General features: G+C 51.1%; 2 protein-coding genes across 3 annotated transcripts in view; both read right to left on the bottom strand.

The window, feature by feature from the left end:
* Window positions 1-5,168, bottom strand: part of RALGDS (ral guanine nucleotide dissociation stimulator) — a 47,351-nt gene extending 42,183 nt beyond the window's left edge. For both annotated transcript variants that reach the window (XM_012518583.3, XM_012518584.4), the window contains exon 1: window positions 4,870-5,168. In XM_012518583.3, the coding sequence (XP_012374037.1) occupies window positions 4,870-4,887 (18 nt within the window). In that variant the 5' untranslated portion in view covers window positions 4,888-5,168. The remainder of the gene's footprint in view (window positions 1-4,869) is intronic.
* Window positions 5,169-7,908: 2,740 nt separating this feature from the next.
* Window positions 7,909-15,364, bottom strand: GBGT1 (globoside alpha-1,3-N-acetylgalactosaminyltransferase 1 (FORS blood group)). Its single transcript, XM_071216867.1, is given in 8 exon segments — window positions 7,909-8,663; window positions 8,923-9,057; window positions 9,757-9,792; window positions 9,875-9,925; window positions 13,668-13,733; window positions 14,240-14,425; window positions 14,668-14,954; window positions 15,125-15,364. Coding segments are annotated over 6 exon segments (1,035 nt in total). The 5' UTR covers window positions 14,311-14,425; window positions 14,668-14,954; window positions 15,125-15,364; the 3' UTR covers window positions 7,909-7,987.
* Between the last annotated feature and the right edge of the window lie 9,991 nt (window positions 15,365-25,355).

Here is a 25,355-nt window from a genome sequence, read left to right as displayed (position 1 = left end):
ACCTACCCCAGTGCCTTCCTGCAGCAAGTATTTTGGGGGCCCTACTGTTGCTATGCAACTGCTCTGGGTTGCCATGGGAACTCTCCCATCTTCTGGGGCTTGTCACTTTTAGGAGGATGCAGCAGAGCTTCCCATGCCCTCTCTTCTCCAACCCTTCTCCCTGGCTTGGTGGTCCAGGAGGGGATATCAAGGTTCCATAAGCTGTACCCACCCTATCCTAAGGGCACAGCTGTCTATTCCCCTGCCTCTGCATAGAGGGTGGCAGGGAGAATATTTGGGATTAAAAAGCCCAGAATGCCCCCAAAACTGCAGAGACCAGAGTCCAAGTCTTTCTTTAAGGCAGGGAGAGGACAAAAGGGCTCATTATACTGTTGTCATCTTCACTTTCACCCTTAACCACCACCTTGGGCCGCCCAGCCCAGCCCAGCCCCACCCCGCCTGCTGGAAGCCCCTGGTAACTGGGAGGAATGTAATCCCAGCACCCATGCCCAATCCCTCCCAGGCTTGTCTGCACAGGCGAACGTGCCCCCACCAGCCCCTACCACTAACTAGCTGTGGGAGTCCCGTTAGCTTTCAGTGCCTCAGTTTCCCCACCCATAAGCGAAGGAGGTAGTGGTACCTACCTTACAGCGTGCTGGGCGGATGCAGTTAGATACAGGAAGGTAAACACCTGGCACGAGCTGTGTGTGTGGCTTGGGAAGGACTCTGCAGAGGGGGGCCCCATAGCTGGAGGGGTGACAGGGATTCACCTCAACCTGCAGCCACTGAAAACCAGACCCCCAGGCTCCCAGCCCGGGGCCCTTTCCATAATACCTGCTGCCCTCCCATGCCCCTGCTCTTGGCCTTCCTTTTCTATGGCCTCATCTGTCCGCCCCCAGGAAAGCACTGGACTGGGCCAACAGAAGCCCTCAATATGTGTCTGATGTGTGAATCAGCCAGTGAGTGCCTGACAAGGACTAGAGGCTGGTGGGGGCGGGCGGAGGGTCCCAGGAGCTCAGCATGGAAGGGGCCTCGTGGGGCTTAGAAGCACCCTGGAGCTGACAGTAAGAAAGGGCTTCTGTTCCCTAGATCAGAGCCACAGCCAGCACTTTGCTCCATCTCACGGAGCCCACACTGCAGTGGAGGAACCTAGGTGCCCGCTCCTCAGCCCCAGAGTGCCCCTTCTCTCATCTTCATATATCAAAAGACGAGTCTAAGAGGACAATGCTGAACCCCGCTGGGTGCGGCAGTGGTGGCGCGCCAAGCATCCCCGGTCCTCTTATGGCCAGTCTCTTTAGGGAAAGGCATCCCTCCAGCTGCCTAGCACGTGGCCCCCTGACCTGGGGCCCACAGTCTACCTTGTAGTAACAGGAGAGCTGTTTTGAAATCACACGTGTAACCCTAGCTGAAAGGGCCCCAGAAGTCACTGAGAAGGGCCATCTCAATACCCAGGTGAAGAATGAGATGCAAACTTCCGACCCCTGAGGGTCTGACCCCGGCACACCTCCCCAGTGCCCTCTACCACTCTCCCCTGCTTTTCTCTTCATTCCTGACACCTCGTAACTCCATATGTGTTCCTCTTCGTCATTCAGGTGACCCGCTCGAGGACGCCTCCAGTCCTCCAATCCACCGTAGCCACCGAGTTACTCTCCCATGGCCCCACTCTGTGTGATTCTACCCAGAGCATGTGTCGCTCCTAAAATGATTGCTTGCCTAGTCTGTTCACAATTGAGTGTTGTGTCATCGCCTCCTCTCTTTGCAACGATAAGGTGACAGTCTCTCTTCTCTACTGCTGAAGCCTGTGCTGAGAGCAGGGCTTGGCACACAGTAGGTGCTTAATGCAGGGCACAGCATGTTCGTGCAGGAGGTCACAGCACCACCTGCTGGTGCTGCCACCAGAACAGAACAAGGAAAGCAGGGCTGTCCTTCACAGGACAACCCCAGACTCCACTCACACAGCCCATACCCTGGCTGGGAACAGAGTTCCCTGAGACAGTCTCAGGTGCCGACAGCTCTCCCCCACGCCCGGGGGCACTGAGAAGTTGGCCTTTGGGAGAAAAATCACTCCAACACCTCTCCCGAGGCCAACCTGAGCCTCTGCCACCCCCGTCAAGTGCACACAATGCCATGTTCCAGCAGAGCCCCAGGACCAGTGATGACGAGGGTGGCCTCCTGGGGTAGTGAAGCTGGAGCTCCGGGCAGTGTTTATAGCACCAGCCCTGAAGCATATCCTCACCTTCATCATCACACCTTCCCTCCCCATTCGACAGAGACCAAAGAACACCTCCTTCCAGGACCGTGCTCTGCCCTGCCTCCCCACCCCCCAATCCCCAAACGAACACCGTCTCATTCCCTGCCAGCTTTCTGCATTGTCCTTACTGCCCCCTGCCCCACGACTGAGGCAGGAAGCAACCATTAGAGTTCTTTATATCTCCTGCCCCCATCCAAGTGCCAATGGCAGGAACCAACAGATTCTCTCCTCTGCCACTTCTCCACATTCAGAGGTTTGTAAAAATCAGGGGGCAGCAGTCCTGGGGTAAAATGAATCAGGGAGAGTGACCCCCAGTGATCCCAGTCTGATATACACATCCTTGTGTAATCCCCTCCCTTTGAGTGTGGATGAGACTTAGTGACTTGCTGTAATGAACAGAATACAGCAAAAGGGATGGCATGCCCCTTCCAAAACAGAGTTGCAGAAAGCCTGTGACTCCCACCTTGCTTGCTCTCTTTGGTGTTCTCCCTCTCTCGGAGCCCTCACCCTGGGGTAGCAAGCTGCAGTGTCATGAGCTGTCCTGTGGAGAGACCCACAGGGCAAAGAGCTGAGGGAAGATGCTAGCCAGCAGTCAGGAACTAAAGCCCTCCGTCCAACAGCTCACAAGAAACGAAAGCCTGCCAATAATCTAGGAGTTTTGAAGCAGACCCTCCCTCAGCTGAGCCTCTGGGGAGAATGCAGCCCCAGTCCCGTGAGAGACCTTGAGGCAAAGGCACCCAGCCAAGCTGAGCTGGATTCCGTAGCCACAGAAACTGAGATAATAAATGTTTGTTGTTTCAAGCTGCTAAGTTTTGGGATGGTATTTTTGTCCCACAGCAACAGATAACTCACCCGATCCACCTGGTTCCAGGACCTGGCCCTGCCCCCCCCTGCCCCGCCCCTCCTCCAGGGCCGCTCCTCCCATTCCACTGCCTTCCTAACCTCCTCTCTGGTCCAAGTCCCTCTGCCTCCGACTCTGCCCCCACTGTGCCTTTTCCCAGGCACCCTCTTCCCACACGTGCACAGCGCTGGCTCCTCTTGTTGTTCTGGTCGCAGTACGTCACCTTGGTGTGTCCTTCTGAGCCCTCCCACCTGGTGGTCCCCTAGCCCTCCTCCCAGCACCCTGCTTAGCTTTCTCTATTGCGCTTGTTCTTTTCTTGCACTTGTTTGCTTTCACATTTTTGTCCACCTCTCCTTGCAGACAGTGAGCTCCTGAAACGCAGAGCTTGGTGCAGGGTGAGGGCTTGGGGCACAGTTGCTGAATGAATAACTGAGGCGATCTTGGAGGCCTTTTACCAGCCTCTGCCCAGCTCAGATGGTGGAGATGGACTCCAGTTGCTTCAGCTGCTCCAGCAAAGCACAGAGGGCACAGTTGGGAGAAGAGGCTGCCCGCCCCCTGGTGGCCAGAGTTAGCACTGCATACCCAGACAGGAAAACCACAAAACAAAACACACACCTTTGTTCCGGTGTTGTCAAGGCAGCGGCTCTCTCTGGCCCCAGGGGAGCAAAGGAGCAGGACATGCAGGCTCCACTAGTGATGCAAGGGACCTTGGAGGCCTCTCTTGGCCCCCTCTTTGCCTCCACTGGCACTGGGGTGCCGAAATCACTCATGAGGTATCCTCATCACAGCCAGGGCAATGATTTCAGTCTCACACCAAATGGGGACCTCCAGGCTCAACAAGGACTGGCCTACCCGGACTCGTGGTCCAGTGCTCTGCCACCTGCTCTACCCCAAGTCCTTAGTTCCCAAGCCCCCAAGCCTCTCTCTGTTTGGAAGACCTCAAGGGAGTAAAAAAAAAAGGTAGAGTGCAGCGGGTCACTGATGAAAAGCCAAGGACCAGTCATGTCTCTGTGCCTGTGGAACCCGAGGTCATCCGTTCCACCACCCCAGTTTTTACAGAGATGGAATCTGAGACCTCTCCTGTAGCCCTCTTCCACACTGGGGGGAACTCTTCCTAGTTCTAGGTGCCCAGGGCCATGGACAGTATGCCCCAGGCCCTGTCCTCTCATGGGGAGGACATGGGGATGGCCCTGGCCCAGGAGGACCCCCGGAAAACCTTGGGGATCCGCCCCTGCCCATCAGCTTGGCACCTCTCTCCTCCCTCATGCTACAGGGTCCACTGACATGTTGCCAGGGGACTGGATGCAACTGTCCCATGGCAGAGCTGCCTCCAGCCTCTTCTTTCTTCCTTGTCACTTCTCTGGTATCCACTTCTCCTCTGACCCACCCCCGTGGTCCCCGCCTGAGAAATCTTTGTACATGTGTGTGCATGGATGCACCTGAGAATATTTGGGAATGCCAAGAGGAAAACGGCCTCACCTGGAAAGGGGGTGAATAGGGGTCCCCCAGGATGCAAGCAAGCAAACCCTACGGGAAAGCACTGAGCCCAGGACCTAGGAGCCCGGAATCCTACCTCTTCCTCTGGACTCTGCCACCTTGTGCGCCCTGGGCCAGTCTGCCTCTCTCTGGACCTTAGTTTCCCAATTGTACAATGAGGGGTTAGACACGGAATCGGTAAGCACGCACTCAGCGAGGACGCGGTGCCAGACCCCTCCACATTGGATGGCGGGGGGCGGGCACCGGGCATGTGGGCCTCCCCCCATCTCCGACCACAGGCTGGGTCGGGCGGAGTACTTACCTGGCAATCTACCATCATCCTCAGCCTCCGCAGCTCATCGCCGGCCCAAGGGAGGGTCCCCTGACTCTCCGCGGCCGTTCGCCTCGGCCCGCGCGCGGCGCAGCGGGGCGCCCGGCTGCCGGACTCATGGCGCGGCCTCCCGCCCTGGCTGGACCCGGGGCTCAGCGCCCCTCGTCGCAGTCTGAGCCGCCGCGGCTCCCAGAGCCAATTCCATTGTCTGCGCGCCGCAGCCGGTCGCTCGGGCCCCACCACTCGACTCTGCCCGGGCTCCCCGGGCGCTTGCCCGGGTGGGCGGGGAGAGCCGTGGCCCCGCCCCGGCCCCGCCCCGCAGGTGCGGGAGGCGGGGGCCGCGCTGAGCGGACTCCGGGGAGAGGCGTGGGAAACGCGCACGAGCCTCCCCAACGCAGGCACACCGGGTAGGCACCGCGGGTGGGGCATCCAGAGTCTCGTGGCCACAGCTGGGCGCGCAAACGCGGCCGTGAACCAGCCCACGGGCCGTCCGTGGACTTGAGCCCCGCCTCGCTGCGCACGCGCAACGCACCGACCACCGCCGGCGGGTCCCACGCAATCCCTCTGGCCCTGGCCGCTGCCCGCAGTGTCCGCCACACCACCTGGGACTCCAGGGCCACGCCCCACACAGCCAGGCAGGAGCCCCCGGGAGCTGGGCCGGTGGGCCTGGACGGCCTGGAGAAGCCGGAGCGGTCGAATTTCTCCTGCCCCCACCTCGCCGCCCTGGCATTTCAGGGCCACTTGCAGGTGCTGGTGTCAGGGCCGGCTTGGATGCAGGCAGCTGCCAGTGAGTCTGGGCTGGGGACGCCAGGCCGCCCCTTTCCCGCCATTCCTGACAGGACGCAGGGTATGTGAGAGCCAGCCTCTCCATCGCTGAGCCCAAGCTGGTGTGAGAGGGGCTAGACGGAGCCCGGGGTGAGGTAGGCAGGACCACTGGGGCTGAGTGAGCAGTTGGTGGGGGCAGCTGCTGTTTTAGGAAGCCCCTCCTGGGCCCTCAGTGATAGACGCTCCATTTTCTAAGTGGGCCCACGCCCCTCCTGGGCCCTCAGTGATAGACGCTCCATTTTCTAAGTGGGCCCACGGCACCAGCACTCAAGGTCCCCAGATGTGGGACTCAGCCGCCTCTTTGCCCCGTTAACCCTTCCTGCTGCGGATGGTTGGAGGGCTTGTACAGTGGGGTGTGCTTGCTCAGCCAGGCAGACTTCCCCAGGGCCAAGCTGTTTAGGTGCCTCCAGCACATCCCTGTGGTCAGTCACTGACCCCATGTTGCAATCAGGGACACTGAGACATCACAACATTACTTGCTTGTCACAGGGCTATGATGTGGACCGGCCGTGGGCTTGAACCCAGGTCAGTCTGACCCTGAAGGCTCTTTTCCTCAACTGACCTGATGTGGTGGTCTGAGCCCAGCCTTGACGGCAAGTCCAGCATGGATGGGCTTCAGGGAAGAGCAGTGAAGGCTGAGGTGCGCAAGGGCTTGACCTGGTCCCACGGTGAAGAAGGCTCGTGAGTCAGGGGTCTGGGAAGGGCGTCTGGACCAGATCACACAGGCGGGTTCAGAGTGCTAGGCGGAGGCAGGGGGTCACAACCCGGGCTGTCTTGTCAGAGCCTCGGCCTCCCAGAGCAGGCGGTAGCTTAGTGGGCACTCTGTCCCCTGCCAAGCATGGATCCCGAGCACCAGTCGTGGATAAGCAGGCCTGCCCCAGTGTCCTCCTTTTACAGTGTGGGTGCAGTGGTGGCTGTTTGCCTGCTCCCAGGGGTGGGCATGTTGGCCGGAAGGCCCAGCGCTGACTACTTGTCAAAAGAGCTGTCCAGGAAGGGTTGATGCCCAGGAGGCCCCCAGCCCCAGTCATTTAGTCCTTACCCCTGGGACTCAGGGAATGACCCCTAAGTGTGTTTTTCCCCCACAGCTGCCTCACATTCAGTCATCCAACAAACCTTCGTGGAGCGCCTTCTGGGTGTCAGGCACTGTCCATGCCCTCTTGGAGCTGACAGCTGGGAGGGGTAGAGGTGGGCACACCACCCTCCACCTCCTCCTTCCAGTGATGATCCTGTCCCCAGGCAGCCATGCCCTGAAGCCTGCCAGGCAGAACGAACCACTGTGGGCCTCTGAACTCTCTCCTCTCTTCTAATCCTGCACTCAGCACTACCTGGGGCCACACCCACGGGCTTTTATCTCCAGGCAGTGGGTTCTGCTTCCTTTCACTCAGCTGAGAGCCTGGTTAGTCAGCTAGTTTTCACTTCTTCCAGTCCCGCCCGCCCCCAGGCCCAATCAGAACTAAAGCCCAATCAAACAACAGTAAAGCTTTACTGCTTAGCCCAGATTTTCCATAATAACTGTACACCCTCCCCCAACACACACACTTTAGGTTAGCTGCGTTTGAAATCCAGGCTGCCTGTGTCTCCAGTTGCTGGCAGAGCAGACAATCAAATGTAAGGCAGACAAAGCCCCGATTAGGGTCCCTAGCACAGGCCACCTTTATTACAGGTGATGAGGGGATTATCTGCCTGAGCTCCCCTTACAAAGGCAGCGGCTGGTGTTAGGGAGTGTGGGTACCATTGGGTACAGGTGGGACTCGAACCCAAAGAAAGCCTAGACCTTGCCTATTTCAAAGGCTGCTTCCAGGATACTAGGAGAGCAACTGGCCAGATGTAGCTTGGGGCCTCAGAGTTCTCTGGATCCCTTCAGCCAGAGAAGGTGGTCAGGATCCTTTCATACCAAGGCGTCAGAAGTGCACCTAACTTGAAGGTGCAAATGAAGGAGCGAAGTGGATTGTCAGGTACTGTGAGTAGGGCTGGAGGCTGCCCCTGCACCCCGCAGCTGGCACCCCGAGGGCACCGCTGCTCTGGAGGCCTGCCTCCTACCCCCTCCTCCTGCCCAAACATTCTAGTGCCTCATTACTTCTCATGGCCTTCTCTTGTGTGCACAGCCCTTTACAGCTCACAAAGGCCTGTCCACATCCACTTCCTGACACACTGAGAGGCCTGCAGGGCAGGGCCGGTCCCCACTAAGGCTCGGAGAAGCGAGGCATCAGTGCAAGCAGACGTTGCTGGGATGCTCGGGCTACAGTGTTTTGGGTCCCGGCATATGGCAGCCCCTGCTCTGCTGTCAGCTCCTCAACCAGTGGGTCTCTTTGTCCAGTGTGGAAAAGCGGATCAGCTTCAGGCTGGGAGGCTGAGGTTTCTTGTCATCCCAGATGTACTCAGGAGATAGCACCTTGGAGGGTTTGTGAGAGATGAAGCGGCGGTTCAGGTGGCTCTCTTCCTGCCAGGCTGCCATAATGCCATTGGCCTTGTCTGCCAGGATGCCCATGTGGCAGCCCCTGGTAAACTCGTACACGCTGGCCACGCGCCCTCCAAACACTGCCCCGCCATAATAGAAGTCCCCCTCGCTGTCCGCCACAAAGGCAGTGGAAACACGCCTGCGCTCGTAGGGGAACTGCTGGTGGGATACAGCATAGTAGCCAGGGTGAATGGCAGCCACCAAGTCCCCCAAGGTCTCAGCACCCCAGGGGTTCTGGAACACCATGTCCACCGCCAGGCAGAAGAGGTAGTCCACTTCCCGGTGTGCCCTCTTGGCGATGTGCTGGCTGATGGTCCCCATCTGGCGCACCTCCCAGCGAGAGTGGCCCTGGATGGGGACGGTGCTGAGGAGCCGGCCGGGGCCCAGTGCGACGTGGGGAATGGCCTCAGGGTTATCTGTGAAGATGTAGTAGTGCACTCAGTACCCCTGCATGAAGAACTCCTCCGCGGACTCCAGGAAGCGCTGGACGCAGCAGGTGTGCCTGGTCAGAATAGCCCCGTCAACACCCACCGCCCAGAGCTGGACGCTGACTGGGTACTTGCTGCGTGCTGACCCCGTGCTGAGCCCCTCTCCTCCAGGAAGGCCCCCAGCCTCACTGCCCCCACCACACTCTCCGCCTTCCCATGTGCCCAGCACTGGTTCAGAGCCTCCATGGTCTCCTAATGGGGCGCGTGTCCCAGCCCTGTCTGTACGCTCTGGTGACTCAGGAGGGACATCCCCACCAACTGCCCAGGACTCACTTCCCGACAGCGAACGCTATGACTCCAATGGTCAGGTTCAGCAGCTGATACATGTGCTGCAGGAGCTCCGGGTTGAAGGTTCCCTCGGAGACGATCGGTGCTAACCAGGGCATGAGCGTCAGCAGCTCTGCGGGCCTGGCGGCAGGGAGGCCACGGGGAGCTGAGGTCCCCCCAGACCCACCTGTCCCCAGAAACCCTGCGTCTCAGCCTGGCTCTGTCTTTCACGCTCGGTGTGTCCTGGGCCAACTTCGTCCCTGTCCATGGGCCTCAGTTCTCACATGTGGAAAGTGGGGATAATAAGAGCTACTCCTAGCACGGCTGGGAGGAGCAGGAATTAATGCACATACAATGTCTAGAGAGCCTAGCAGCTCGTGGCGCTCATTTAAAGCGTGTTATCATCACCCTGTGGCCCCCACAAGAGGACTAAATGGTGATGCACGTGTTTCACATGCCTAGTAAGTGCTTAATAAATGGGGGTTATCAAAAAGAGCCCTAACAATGTTAATGCCATCATTAACAAGCCACTGAGTAGCTACTATATGGCAGCATTTACCTGGTCTCCTCATTATCTACCTTGTACAGAAAAAGTTCAGAGTAGTTTAGTAACCTACCAAAGATCACACAGTGAGTGGCACAGCAAGGATAGGAGCCCACCCAAGTCCCTGACTCCCACCCAGCCTGTGTCCTTCTACAGTTCCAGACTCCCTGGGCCCCAAGGCTACCCTTACATCTCTGTCTCTATCACCCCAGTTTATAAATCAGAGCTCTGCTGACCCTCATCCTCCCACATTCCAGGACTCACTGTTCAGTGGCCAAGCCCTCATCAGCACCTACCTCTGCTCCAGCAACTTGGGCTGAGGGTACTGTGACCTGCAATCAAGAAGGGCCAATGGTAAGAGGAGATGGCTCTCATCCCCGGGGCCACAAATGGAGAAAATAACTGCCTCCTTACTGTGCCAGGGACTGGAATGGCTTCTCTCCCACGTACTGAAGCTTCATATTGCTGGTAGCAGAAGCAAAAGAGAGATTAATGCAGGGAGTTGGGGGAGATACTCAGCACACAGATAATGGTGTAGCTGAGATTAATCCCCACCTCCCCCCACCGTGGGGCAGGCACCCCAGGTTCCATGTGAACTCTCTTGAACCCTCCACACACTCTTACAAAAGACGGTGAAGTGGTAAGTCCAGGATCACTGACAGTGAGTGGCAGGGCTGTGATTTGAACCCAGTACCATTTGGCTTAAAAACAGATGCTTTGGGGAAGCGGCTGTGGCTCAACCGCTTGGGCTCCCATCTACCATAAGGGAGGCCCTGGGTTTGCATCCTGGGGCCTCCTTGTGAAGGCAGGCTGGGACCGTGCCGTGGAGAGAAGAACATGCAGTGAATGGACACAGAGAGCAGACAGCAAGCAAGCAGCAAGGGGGTGGGGGGTGTAAATAAAATAAATCTTTATAAAAACAAAACAAAACAAAACAAAAAACAGATGCTTTGTCAGCTGTGTTGATCTGTAGGAGCCCAGCATCAAGGCTAGAAGGCTTGAGATGCCGTAAAGGCCCCGTGAGCCTGTTCTCGTTCTTTCTAGCCCAGTTACTTACTCTGACTCCAGATTTCCTTATCTGTAAAATGGGGCAACCATTCTTAACCCTGAGAGCTGCTGTGAGAATTAAACTAGGTACTGAGGAACTCTTAACCCATGCCCGGCATGGAGCAAGTGCTCGGGAAAGCTGGGCTCCCTGACTCCCTCTTGGCAAGCAGACTGCTTTGGTCAGCCCCCACTCAGGCTGACAGATGTCAGACTGACAGCAGAGGAAGTGGGTCCCTGAGGAAGTAGGTGGCCAGGGCTGCAGGGACAGATGCGTGGGCTTGCATCCGGTTCTGCCACCTACTGCAGAGGGACCCCCATCCAGACCTTTGACGTCTCAGCTTTAGCTCCCTTAGCCTTAAAACAGGGACAATAAACCCTTCGGCAGAGTCATTCCACAGTGGGGAAACTGAGGTCCAGGAAAGGGAATGGTCTGCCCAAGTCACCTAGCAAGCAGTGCCAGCCTCAGAAGTGACCTGAGGTCAAGGGTCCCAGGGCAGGTGCTCTCAAGGATTGGACCACCTGATGAGAGAGTTACCTTCAATTTATTTGCTAATTTCCAATGTGTCCTAGATGACGGTGTGATGGATTGAATGTGGTTTCCAAAGAGATATGTCCACATTCTAACTCCTGGAACCTGTGAATCTGATCTTATTTGGAAAGAGGGTCTCTGCACATGTCATTAAGGTCTAAAGATGAGATCATCCTGCATTATCCAGGGGGGCCTAAATCTAATGACAAGGGTCCTTATAAGAAACAGAAAAAGGGAGCGGGTGTAGCTCAGTGGTTGAGGGCCTGCTTCCCAACTATGAGGTCCCAGGTTCAATCCCCTTCAATCCCCTATACCTCCTAAAAACAAACAAACAAACAAAAACAGAAAAGGAGAAGATGCAGAGAGAAGAGGAGAAAGCCATGTAAAGATGGAGGCAGAGTTTGGAGTTGTGTAACCGCAAGGGCTGCGAGCCACCAGAAACTGGAAGAGGCAAGCTTTCTCCCCTAGCGGCTCAAAGGGAGGGCAGTCCTGTGGACACCTTGATTTCAAACCCTTGGTCTCCAGACTATGGGAAAATAAATTAAGCTGTTATAAGCCACCCAGTTTGTGGTAATTTGTCATGGCAGACCTAGGAAACAGATGGGATGGTTTACCACTCCACCTTCTTCAGTGTATACTCTTTTTTTTTTTTTTAAAGATTATTTATTTAATTCCCCTCCCTCCCTCGGTTGTCTGTTCTCTGTGTCTATTTGCTGCGTCTTGTTTCTTTGTCTGCTTCTGTTGTCAGCTGCATGGGAAGTGTGGATGGTGCCATTCCTGGGCAGGCTGCACTTTCTTTCGCACTGGGCGGCTCTCCTTATGGGCGACTCCTTGCGCGTGGGGCTCCCCTACGCGGGGGACACCCCTGCGTGGCAGGGCACTCCTTGCGCGCATCAGTACTGCGCATGGGCCAGCTCCACACAGGTCAAGGAGGCCCGGGGTTTGAACCACGGACCTCCCATGTGGTAGATGGACGCCCTAACCACTGGGCCAAGTCCGTTTCCCAGTGTATACTCTTGAACCAACAATTCTTTTAAAGTCAATTATGAAATTGGCCCTCTGCCCTACTATCACAAACAAGAACATTTTGAGTCACTGTTCTCTAGGGCTCCAGGAAGGTGGTCAGAAGCAAGAAGGGGAAATGGCCCTGGAGGCCAGCCCAGCATTCTACACTTCCCTAGCAATTAGCTGCCCACAAGCCCACACACTCCAGCTGCATTAGAGTTTAAACTTCAACCAACAACAACAACAAAAAATAATCATTCAATTCTGAAGTAAAATATAAACAAACTGGAAAGGAAAAAAAAATTGCAGCCAATATGCTAGGCCAGTGGTGATGATCGAGAACCCATACACATATCAAAGAGAAGGTGGTTGAGCAGGCACATCATTGAAGAGGAAATTCACTTTATGGGCAAACGTATGGGGAAACGAGGAACTTGCTAGCATTCAAAGAAATGGAAGTAAAACAAAGCGGTGCCCTTTCCTGGCTCTCAAATCAGCATGGTAGCTCGGTTTGTTTTCCATGAGGACACCCAGTACCCCCCAGCACTGCCGAGGTGCAATACAGTGGCACTTCCATTCTGACGGGCACTCCTGGGGTGGGCATGGATGTGTGAGTGTGTGATGTGCTAGATCCTTTTAGAAAGCAATCTAATGATATGGCCTCAGATCCTGTCCATACCCTCTGATGCATCTACTGAACAAATCAGAATGACATTTTCTTTAAAATGGAAAAGCTTTACATCCAAACATCTAAAGCTGCCCATCACAAAGTAATTTATAACAATGGAAACTGGAAACAAACTAAATGCCCTGCACTTGGTGGTGGGGACAGGGGTGGGGATCAAGAATCATGACCAGCCCCTAAGAGGAATAAAATGAAGAGTGTGAACACACACCAAAAAAGAAGTCAATTCTGGAAACACAACATAAACATTGCAAAAACAGTATAATCACAACTATTTTGAATAGCAGGCATTTTGCTTTTTGAACCATGTAAATGTATAATCTGTTCAATTAAAAAGTAAAGCAAGCAACAATGAATTTAGGAATTGAAGTGTAAATTAGAGAAGTGGGACTCAGAGTTTGTTGTTTTTTTCTTTCATCTATTCTGTTTTCCAGCTTCCTATTTTACTATATTCTGTATTAATAATGATAAAACATGTTAGTTACTAATCTATAATTCAGATTTTAACTTTACCCTTTAGCTGTCATAAGAAAACAAGGTCATGGGGCCATATGCCCCTTTGCCCTGTTTTTTCACTCTCATTGTCAAAAAGCCAAATCCATTATGTAGGGAGCTCTTTAGTCATATGCTAATTTATTCCTTAAATACACTTAGTACACACAATTGAGCAAAATGGTCTGCTTACTAAGCACGTACTATGTGCCAGGTGCCACACCAGGCTACTTGCACACATCACTCACTCCATCCTCTCAGTGACCCAAGAGATAGACCTCTACTATCCCATTTTATCAGAGCAAAAGTGACACTCAGAGCTATGCAAGGTCAAACTGTGCCTCATGCCTGGAATGCTTATCAGAGCATTAAGGTCACTGGGTGACCTGAAAAACTCTTCTGTCCCAGGCAGTCTGCAGGGCTCCCAATTCTCCCATCCCCATACTCACAAGATCTCTGGGCAGGGGAGGAAATAGGGGACGTAGAAGACTGGAAGCCAGCCCTCAAGGTACATCCTGGGAAAGGAAAAACATTTATTGACTTGACTTCCTGCCCTAGACGTTAAAAATCCACTTAGCACAATCAGTGGGAGTGAAGGCCCCCGAAGGTGCATCTGGAGAGTCCCCCTCCTTCCTTAGGTCTGGCTGAACTCCGAGCCGGCAAAGCCTCCCAGTATTCCCTGCATGCACCCTATGGCCTGGTGCCCAGGCCTGCACTCTCCTGCCAGGCTGTGTTCTTGACACCTGGGCCCAGAGCGCAAACAGAGGGGTGGGTGGGGCATGGGCGTCTCCCAACCTGGGAGTCCCAGGAGGGGCAGCCCCAGGAGCTCCACACACAGCAACATTCAAAAGCAGAAACCAGTTCAGTCTGGCTGGGGCTGGGGGTGGAGGAGGTTGAGCCAGACGAGGTGTGTGGGACCTTGGAATTCCAAGAAGGAATGGAGGTTTGGGGGTTGAGATTGGGGAGAAAGGAGCCCTGAAGGTGGGGGTGGAGGAAAGGGGATGCCGCAGGGTATACTCACCACAGGGCACAGAGGCCCAAGCCAGCCAGCAGGCAGAAGCCCAGGCCCAGGCCCAGCCTCTTGCAGCGCATGGCTGGGAGACCGGAGAGCAGCGCCCGGCGCCCGTGGGATGCCACCCAGCTTGGGCCCACCAGTCTCTCGCCCTCAGGCTCTGAGCCTGCCCCTCGGCAGTTGCCTAAACACCTCCTGCAAAGGAATATTCCTTACCCTGGGGAAGGTGGCCCAAACCCGCCGGTCCCACCCCTGCTGCCCTGCCCCGTGGAGGGAAGGTGGATTCCGGGTCTCGCAAGCTGCTGGACCCCGCACCTGGGCGGGGCTTGGAGGAGGAGTCCCTTCTCCCCCAAGGGGCAATGGTGACGTCACCAGAAACCAAGCCCCCGCGGCCCGCACGGTGAGGACAACTCCGGCCCTGGTAGGCGGGGGCTCACAGGGAGGGGCGCCGGGATTCCCGGGAGGAGTGGAGGTGGCAGCAGCGCCCCGCTCCGGGAGGCGGGAACTGGGCTTGCCCCGGGGCAGCGGGAACAGGTCTCGGCTCTTTCTGTCACGGCGACCGTGGGCAAGTCCCTTTCTGCTTTGGTCCTCCTCGGCTGAAGGCTGAGGGAGGCGGCGTACTGCTCCGGGCCGGTGAGGATGACGCGCGGGAACCGCTTGGAAGGGTTTGGCAGAGGTACCGGTCACGCGGGCGAGGGGCCCCCGCAGCTCTGGGGCTGGCGGCCTGGGACGGAGAAAGCTGGGCTGGAGTGCGCGGGGTTTGCCCCTGCTCACTCAGGCGTCTCTGCCAAGCCGGCTACCCCCGCTCTCCCCTCCGCGGGCCTCAGTTTCCCAACCCGTACCAGCCGGCACAGCGTCCTTCCAGGCCCCACCTCTTCCTTCAGCTCCACTAACCCCGGTCTTCCGTGGGGCCCAGGCCGCCGGGGCCACCCCCGCCGACAGAGTCCGGCCCGCGCTCTCCGCTCCAGCCCGGCGTCCGGAGCCAGAAAGCTGGGGCCACGACGCGCACCTCGACTTCCTCCGGCTCGAGGGGGCTCGGGGCACTCCTCGGCCCCCGCGCGGCGCGGAGGAGGAGACAGGGCGGGGTAGGGGGCCGCCGCCGTCCTCGCGGGTCCTGGGCCTCGCACTGGTTCCGGGCGCGCGGGGCTGCGCCTGGCGCAGGGCGGCGGTGGCGCTCCCCCTCCCGGCGCGTGGGCGGAGCCGGGCGGGGACCGCGGCGGGGAAAGGAATCGCCGCGCGTCGCGCGTCCCGCCTCCCCGGCCTCCGCCTCGGGTTCCCGGGGGTACGAGCCCCCAGCGCCCACCCCTGTGCTCGCCGTGGGGGCGCGGCCTCGGGCGCAGCCGATCGGGGACCCAGGGAGTAGAGAAATGAGCGGAAAGGTCTGGGGGACGGGAGGGGGCGCGGAGATGAACTTTTTTAGTGGTAGCGTTGGAGCAGCCTCGGGGAGGAACGTGCCGGACGTCGCCCTTCCTTTCTCCTTTAGGGTTGTTCCTCGGGGCTGAGGGCTTCTGAGCCTGGCAGCCTCTGCCTGGCTGGCGGACTATGGAAGGTTCCCGGGATCTCCCCGAGCCCCCGGGTCCTGCTCTGTGAAATGGGTTTGGCCTTACTTTCCTCCAAAGAGCCTGTCGGGGTGGCCACGAGTCTTCCACAAAGGGCTGCCTGTCTAATCCCAGGGACCTTGGGGAGCCTCGGGGAGGACCTCCTTCCGTCTCACCTCGAGTCCGGCAAGCGCGGGGGTCAAGGGCGTGGGAAGCAGAGGCCTCTGTGAGGGAGGGCAGAGGACGGAGCAGAGAAAAAGAAGGAGCTCTGAAGGCAAATAAGGGAGGGGGGACATTATCAAGAGTGGGGTATGAAAGAAGCCAGGGACAGCAAGACAGCCTTGGAAGATAAAAACACAGAAATGAGCAACAACAGTGAGGGTCTGAGAGGTAATGGATTTACTGAAAGTCACACGGCAGCTGGAAGTTGCAAACCGGGATCTGCCTGCCCTGGGCACAGACTTTCAGCCTCCTTGGGGTGTCGTTGCCTGTGTCCTGGGGGTTTCCTTTGAGGACTGAGAGTTCCTGCAAGGCAGGGCCTGTTCCCCAGAGTCAGCAGGTGCCTGGCACAGTCCCTGGGAAGCTGGCAAAGCCTAGTTTAAAGGTCATGCTTCCATTTTTAGCTAACATTGGCTCCCTGGGGTCTGGTGTGGGACCAACCAATTTGTTTTCCTTACTCAGTTATGTTTGCAAAGTTCCCTGGTCTACCTGCTGGGTGGCAGTGCCTTCCTGGTAACTGTTCTCTTATAAAGAGAAGAGCAAGAGAGGGCAGACCCATCCATCCCTAAGGCTCTGGCTGGCAAGTGCCAGAACTTCCTGCCCAACATGCATTCTCTCCCCTTCCCACCTCCGGGTGGACAGTCAGGCTAAGGACAGCCTAGGGCTGGGTGGGAAGAGGTTGGGTGAAAAACCAGAGGGAAGACAATAGAGACTTCCACTATTTAAAAATAGAGCAATCAAAAATTGGGAGGGAAAAGGAAGATGGGAGAAAGTGCTGATGTGTGTGTCTGGGCCTCTTTTGCATTGGATAGCATAAGGTGAACTAACAAGGAAAGGAATTTAAGCATATCCTTGAGGGCTCAAGGGAACTCACAAAAGAATCAGGAAAGAACAAAGCCAAAAAACCCCTCACTGGGAGAGAAAGTGGTGGGTAAGAAGTGTGCCAGTCATACATATTTAAAAATTCTTATTAAAGATTACTTAAATATCCTTTAAGGAGGAGGAGGGGGCCACAGAGAGTGGGCCAAGATCCAGAGTTCCACTTAATCAGTTGGATGTTACTCAGATGTTGCTCCATCCATTGGGCTATGAGCTCCCAAAGGCCAGGGCTGGTGTCTGGGCTTCCCCTCTGTGTTCCTGGGGCCTGCACACAACAGGTGACCAGTGTACAGGTGCTGAATGCATGAATGAATGAACAAACAAGCCCAAGATTTGTGTCATCTGTAAAATAATGGTACCTAACTCATAGGATTTTTGGGAGGAATACATTGACTCATTTATCTATTCGATAAAAAATTAAGTGCCTTCTATGTACTAAATACTGTTCTAGGGGACCACAGCATTGAACAAACCTAATCCCGGCTCACATGGAGCTAACTCTAGCAGAGGGTTAGAGTGTGCGCCGTGTCGAGATTAGAGCTCCTGTTACACCATCCTTGTCCAGTGGCTCCGCCAACCCTGGTAGTGCCTGTAGCAGAAGGAACCGGGAATCTTTCATCTGAAATCCCACGCTATCCATGATCCCCATGTGGCCGTTCCCCTCATTGGTCCTCAGTTGTCCCATTTGTCAAAGAGAGGTGTGAGGAAACCTATCCCTTGTCTCCTCTATGAAGGTGATCCTCAGAGGTAAGCAAAGAAGAACTCCCTGTGGTCTGTCTGCCCACTGGTAACACCAAAAAGCCAGGTCTGCATTCACCGAAGGAACTGAGCACTGTCCCCCAGAAAACTACCTAAGGTCCCTGTGGTGGTTTGAAGCTGTATATGCCCCAGAAAAACACATTCTTAAACCTAATCCAGTCCTGTGGGTGTGAACCCATTGTAAGGAGGCTCTTTTGATGAGGCCATTTCAATAAAGGTGTGACCCACCTCATTCAGGATGGAAGTGGTCACAGAAGAACACACAACGAATGGACACAGAGAGCAGACAACTGGGGTTGGGGGGAGGGAAGGGGAGAGGAAATAAATAAATAATAAAAATAAAATAAAATAAAAAAAACACATTGGAGGCATAAACAGGAGACTTGAAATGATAAAAAAAAAAAAAAAATAAGCGATACCAGGAAAAAACAGCTGAAATTAAAGAGAGAAAAAAAGAGAAAAGAGTGGAAAAAAATGAGCAGAGGCTCAGGGAATTGAATGACAACATGAAACACAACAACGTATGTGTCATGGGAGTTCCAGAAGAAAAGAAGGGAAAAGGGGCAGAAAGAGTATTTTAGGAAATAATAGCTGAAAATTTCCCAACTCTCACGAAAGAAATGAACTTATATGTCCAAGAAGAGTAGTGTACCCCAATGGGAACAAATCCAAATAGACCTACTGCAAGGCACATACTGCTCAGAATGTCAAAGGTCAAGGATAAAGAGAAAATTCTGGGAGCAGCAAGGGAGAAACCAAACCATCACATACAAGGGACCCCCAGTAAGACTTAGTGTGGATTTCTCATCCAAAACCGAGAAAAAAGTGGTATGATACACAATTAGGATACTGAAAGAGAAAACTGCCAGCTGAAAATTCTTTATCTAGCAAAAGTGTCCTTCAAATATGAAGGTGAGTATAAAATATTCACAAACAAACAGAAACTAAGAGAGTTCATAAAAAAGAATCCAACTTTGCAGGAAATAGTGAAAGAAGTCTTAGAGCCTGAAAGAAAAAGACAGGAGAGAGAGGCTTGGAGGAGAATATAGAAGAAAGAATAGCAGAAAAGATAACCAAAAAAGGAAAAGGAGTAAAAAATTAGATATGCCATATGAAAACCAAAGAATAAAAAGTTGGAAATAACTAATGCATTTGCAGTAATATCATTGAGTGTGAATGGATTAAACACCCCAATGAAAAGATCAGGCTGACAGAATGGGTAAAAAAACATGAGTCATCCATATGCTGCTTACAAGAGACTCACCTTAGACCCAGGGAAACAAACTGACTAAATGTGAAAGCTTGGAAAAAGATACTCCTTTCAAATAGTAACTGAAAAAGAGCAGGGGTGGCTATCAAAAAAACCAGAAGACTGCAAATGTTGGAGAGAATGTGGAGGAATGGGAACACTCATCCACTGCTGTTGGGAATGCAGAAGGATCTACCATTCTGGAGGACAGTTTGGTGGTTTCTCAAAAAACTAACTATAGATTTGCCGTATGACCCAGCAATTCCACTGCTGGGTATATACCCAGAAGAACTGAAAACAAGGACACAAACAGATATATGAACACCAATGTTCATAGCAGCATTATTCACTATTGCCAAAAGTTAGAATTCTACCCAAATGCCCATCAATAGGTGAATGGATAAATAAAATGTGGCATATATACACACAATACTACTCAGCTATAAGAAAGAATACAGTGTAAACACATGGGTAACATGGATGAATCTTGAGGACCTTATGTTGAGTGAAGCAAGCCAGGCATTGAAGGACAAATACTACATGACCTCTCTGATATGAAATAAGAAACCAAGCTGTCTCAGAGAGCAAGAGACTGGATGATAGGCTTAAAGGAAGTTGGAGGGGAGAGGAAGATTGCGAGCTGACACCTACATGGGTGAAATCTATGATAAGCTGGAGGTAAGTATTAGTACAGAGAAGGGATAAGATGGAGGCATAGGGATACCTTTGGCTGGGGCTTTGTGGGCTTGAGGGGAGCTAGGGTTGGGAGGATGGCTCATATGACCCAAGGAATTGGGGGGAGTGCTGGGGGGGAGCATTGGAACATGGGAGATTTGTCAGGTATGTGATTGAAACTATAATGTTGAGAAAACTCTTTAGAAAATATAGTAAGGAAGGATTACCCATTTAAGATGTTTAAGGGGGGGCATCTGGCACAGAGGCAGGCTTCTAGGGAGTGTGTGAGTGCTCACTTTTTCATAGTGTATTATATCATTGGGTGGAAACCTATACAATAAGTGTGAAGGTGTACCCACATCCTGAGGAGACCTGATGTTCTCAAACAGAGGAAATTGTGTCTCTCAAGATAATTGGTGGCTCCCAGTGGGTTAGGGCAGTCTAGTATGTCAAGCCCTCAGCATTGTTGTGTGTGTCTGTGAATCTGGTCCTTCAAGTAATGAAGACTGATTGTCACTGTGGGCCCTGAGGGGAGGGGAGAGGTATCAAATAGATGGAATCAGGGTAACTGGGGGGGCAGTGGAAGTGTTCCACCAGATCATGCAGTGATGAATATACAACATATTAAATTATACCAAAAAGGTATAAAAGTCTATAGGCTAAAATATAAACCATAATGTAAAACGTAAGGTAACTAAAAATTTTAAAAATTGTACCGTCTAAAATATAAACCATAATGTAAACCAAAATGGAACCATGTTTGAAAGCCATGTTTCAATATCTATACAATAGCTGCAGCAAATGTAACATGAACATGTAAAGGGATCATTGCTGGGGAAGGGGGAAAAGGGTTTGATGTTGGATATATGGGAATCCCCTATATTGCATATGTGAATTATTATGATCTAAACTTTTGTAAAGACAAAATTAAAAATGAGAACAAGAAGAAGGAAAAAAAAAGCAAGGATGTAGACACTGAAGAAGAAATTAAAGAAAGTGCCTTGCCACTGTACCTACAGGGCAACACCTATTGTAGTGATGAAATGCAAAATGTCAAAAACAAACCTTTATAATATTTTCCATTATTTAATACCCCAATTTATTTTTACTCTATTTTAGTTTTTCTGAATTAGGATGTATTCTATTTCTAATTTTTAAACCCATCACTATATTTCATTTTCCTATTAATTGAATTTGGCAATATATTAGGCTTCATTTTTGAAGAAGTATTTGACCACAGAGAGGTTCAACTATGGCAGGGGAGGAACACTGGTGTAGGGTGTTATTGATAGGGGGCACATGGTTGGGAGGGAGTTCTCCAGAGCATGTGTAAAGGGTACACAAAAATGTTTGGATACATGTTAAGTATTTTCATAGTAGTTACAGTTACAAAAGACAGCTAAGGGAGTGCTGAGTTCCTAGCCAGAGGAGCTCTATCACATTCCCCAATGAAACAACAACAATCCCCCAAGTGCAATGGCAAAGACCAACAAAGAAGGGTGGTCCAAAAATGAGCCCTTGATACTGATGACTATGCTTATGAGTCTGTGTGCCTGAAATATGAACTAGGCCTAGAGTTGCAGGGTGCCTAACAGTTACCTCCAGAGAGTCTCCATGTTGCTCAAATGTGGCCACTCTCTAAGCCAAACTCAGCTTGTAAATCTATTACCTTCCCCCCAGCATGTCACATGACTCCCAGGGATGAGTCTCCCTGGTGCCAAGGGATTACTACCAAACACCAGTTGGTAATGTAACTAGAAAAAGACCTTGAATAAAAGGGTCAACTCAGACCAACAGAATATCTCAGCCTACATGTAGGATCACATGTTAAAAACTGCTTTTGACCTTGAATAAAAGGGGGAAATTTTAAAGACAAATGAGTTTATATGGCTAAGAGTCTTCAAAAAGAGTCAGGAGGTCATAAGAGGAGTCGCTCTTACACAAGCCTCAGCAGGACCCCAGAGACAGCCAAAGTAGATACAACCCCAGGTACTGGTTGTCCTGAGGGCTGTGGAGACCCACAGGTTCTATGGTCATGGCAAATGACTCTGGAATTCAGTGCCGTGTCAGTTGGCCCTACTTTGGAATTTCTGTTCCTGAGTATGATGGATTTGGACTTAGAGGTGACCTTTCTACACATGCCTTTTCTGTCACTTTTACTGAACCTGTGGTTGGCGCTAGGGTTGGTGTATACTCAGGAGACTTGAATCTCTGGACTGTCATGTCCATGGGCCAGCTGGACCCTGAGTCTCAGCAGTTTTGCAACTCCTACCCTCTGGTTCATTGGACTTACCCAGGCCAGCTAACAAGGAGGTGAAGAAGGTCAGCCACCACAACAGGGAACCGAGAGTGCCTATAACTCCAAGCATTGGAGAATTGCATCCATCATCCATGTGGAATCTAAGCCCCCTCTTGATATAGAGGTAAAGTGGACATTACCATCCCAGGGTCCACAGGATAGAGGAATAAAGTACAGATTAGATTGAACTTACTGATATTCTACTATGGAACTATTGTGACTAGTAATGGAAGAAATTTTAGTATTGATGACGAGAAAGTGGCCACAGTAGTTGCTGGGGCAGGGAGAAGGAAGAAGAGATGTGATGTGGGGGCGTTTTCGGGACTTGGAGTTGTCCTGAATGATGTTGCAGGGAAGATGCTGGACATTATATATCCTGCCATATCCCACTGGGTGGACTGGGGGAGAGTGTAAACTACAATGTGGACCGTTACGCATGTGATGTGGCGGTGCTCCAGGGTGTGTTCACCAAGTGCAATGAGTGTGCCGGGGTGGTGGTGGTGGGGGTTGTTGATGTGGGAGGAGTGGGATGGGGTGGGGTGGGGGGTATATGGGAACCTCCTTTATTTTTTGAATGTAAAATAAAAAAATAAATAAAGGAAAAAAAACTTTTTCCAGATATTTGTATTACAAGTATTTTTTCCCATCTGTTGCTTGCCTTTTTATTTTCTTAACAGTGCCTTTCAAAGAATAAAACTTGTAAATTTAAAATTAACAAAATTTTTATGAAGTCCAGTTTAACAATTTTTTTCTTTTGTGGTCTGCACTTTTTGTGTTCCATCTGAGAAATCATTACCTAATCCAAGATCATAAAATTTTTCTCCTGGTTCTTTTTCCCTCAAGTTTTAGAATTTAAGATATTAAATTTAGGTAAATGTGTCATTTTGAGTTAATTTTTATATATGGTAAGAGGTAATGGTTGAATTTCATTTTTCCACCCATATGGATATTGAGTTATTGAAAATATTATTGTTTCTCTGTTAAATGACCTTGGAAACTTTGTGAACAAATAAATTGACTGTAAATGTAAAAAAAAAAAACAAAAACTAAATATTGGAAGATCCTACCCATACTGATTTATAGCTTCAATGCAATGCCAATCAACATTCCAACAGCCCACTTTACAGAAATAGAAAAGGCAATTACCAAATTCATTTGGAATGGAAAATGCACCCAAGTAGCCCAAAGCATAATAAAAACGAAGAGCAATATGGGAGGTATTTCACTGCCTGACCTTGAAACATATTACAAAGCTACAGTGGTCAAACAGCATGGTATTTGCATAAAGATAACACATCAGTCAGTGGAATAGAATTGAGAGTCAAAAATAAACCCTCATCTCTATGGCCAACTGGTTTTTGACAAACCTAACAAGTCCATGTTAATGGGACAAAACAGTCTCTTCAATAAATGGTGCTGGGAGAACTAAATCTATAATGAAAGGATGAAAGAGGACTCCAACTACTCCCTCTACAAGAATCAATTCAAAATGGATTAAAGACAAAAATATAAAAGCCAGGACCATAAAACTACTAGAAGGAAATGTAGGGAAACATCTTAAAGACCCTGTGGTAGGTAGGGGTTTCTTGGACCTTATACCCAAAACATAAGGAACAGAAGAAAAAATAGATAAATGGAACTTCCTCAAAAATCGAACCTTTTGCACCTCATCAGGCTTTGTCAAAGGATGAAAAGGCAGCCAACTAATGGGAGAAAATATTTCTAAATCATATGTCGAATAAGGGTTTAATATCCATGATATATAGGGAGATGCTACAACTCAACGATAAAAAGACAAACAACCCGATTAAAACATGGGCAAAAGACCTGAATAGACATTTGTCCAAAGAAGAACTACAAATGGCAAAAAAAAAAATATGAAAAAATGTTCAACATCACTAATGATTAGGAAGATGCAAATCAAAACTTTATCACTTCACACCTATCAGAATGGCCACTATTAAAAAGACAGAGAACTACAAGTGTTGGAGAGGATGTGGCATCATGGGAATGTAGAATGATACAGCCACTGTGGAGGATTGTTTGGCAGTTCCTAAAGAAGTTGAATATAGATTTGCCACATATCCCTGCAATACCACTACTGGGTATATACCCAGAAGAACTGAGAGCAGTGACATGAACAGACATCTGCACACTGATGTTCATAGTTTTGCCATTCATGATTGCCAGAAATTGGAAACAGCCCAGATGTCCATTTATCCAGGTGTTTCATCAGAAGAAATGAAGTTGTAAAGCATATGACAACATGCATGAACCTGGAGGACATTATGTTGAGTAAAGCAAGTCAGATACAAAAGTAAAAATACTGTATGATTGTGCTACTATGAACAAAATATATTGTGTAACATATTATATGATTCCATTTATATAAAATATAAATAGTAATCAAGTTTATAAAGATGAAATAAGAGTAGTGCTTATGTAGAGCTGGGAAAGGTATGCTAAGGGATTCATGCTATGGGGTATAGAGTTTTTCTTCTTGGAGTAATGAAATGGTTCTAAATTTTTTGTGGTGATGAATGCACAACATTGTGATTATACTAAAGGCCACTGATTGTAATCTTTGGATAGATTGTATGGTATGTGAATATATCTCAATAAGACTGCTTAATAAATAAATAAATAATTGTGCCGAATAGCCAGAAATAGCAGCTATGTGCCATAGGGAAAGCAGAGAGAGATTGAGTGGGTAAAGAGTTTTCTTGTTTATTTGTTTGTCTGTTTTACCTTTATTATTATTATTGAAATAATGAACATGCTCTAATAATGACTGAAGTGATGAATGCACAGCTATGTGACTATACCAAATACAATTGATTGTACACTTTGGATGGATTCTATGCTTTATTAATATGTACCCAAAAAAATGGAAGATGAGGAGGAGACACCCAAACAATGAAGTGTACTGGGGCTTTAAGTCCTGGTAGATGCTGATGTGAGGCCAGAAGCTGCTGCTACAGAGAGGGTGGAAACCAAGGCCGGATTTTAAGCTATGACCTCTGTGATCTATTAGACCAGGAAACACCACACACAGAAAGGAGGCAGAAAAAATAGCCAAAGAAGATGTACTCGCTCTTTATGTCCAGAGGTCAAAAGTGAGGCCAGCTTCCATGCTGCTTCCTTAGGGATCTCCAGACTGATCTCAATCCTCAACCCCAACTTTTAGAGAAGGAGGTTTCATCTGCTCATCCTGGTCCCAGCCCGTCCCTTCTGGAATCAGCCATTTCTGTAGCTGCTGCTATGGAGCTGAGCAGTGGTGACTGGTCACTGATTCCTGCTTTTACTTACAAAATCTGAGCTCTCATGGTCTCCCACTTCCTCTGACACTCTTGAAATTGTTCTACATTCCCATTGTGGTTCAGCCATTTTACCCAGTAGTGTGTTTTAGAGATGATCCCAAGAAGCATGTATGAGGAGATGGGGAAAGTGAGCCTGGAAGGAGAAAAACAACAAAAGGTCCTTAAGGAGTGGCCACTGCTCTGGGCA

The sequence above is a fragment of the Dasypus novemcinctus genome, chromosome 8, assembly GCF_030445035.2.
Source record: "Dasypus novemcinctus isolate mDasNov1 chromosome 8, mDasNov1.1.hap2, whole genome shotgun sequence".
Classification (NCBI taxonomy): domain Eukaryota; kingdom Metazoa; phylum Chordata; class Mammalia; order Cingulata; family Dasypodidae; genus Dasypus; species Dasypus novemcinctus.
This window is presented reverse-complemented; position numbering and strand designations above follow the sequence as displayed.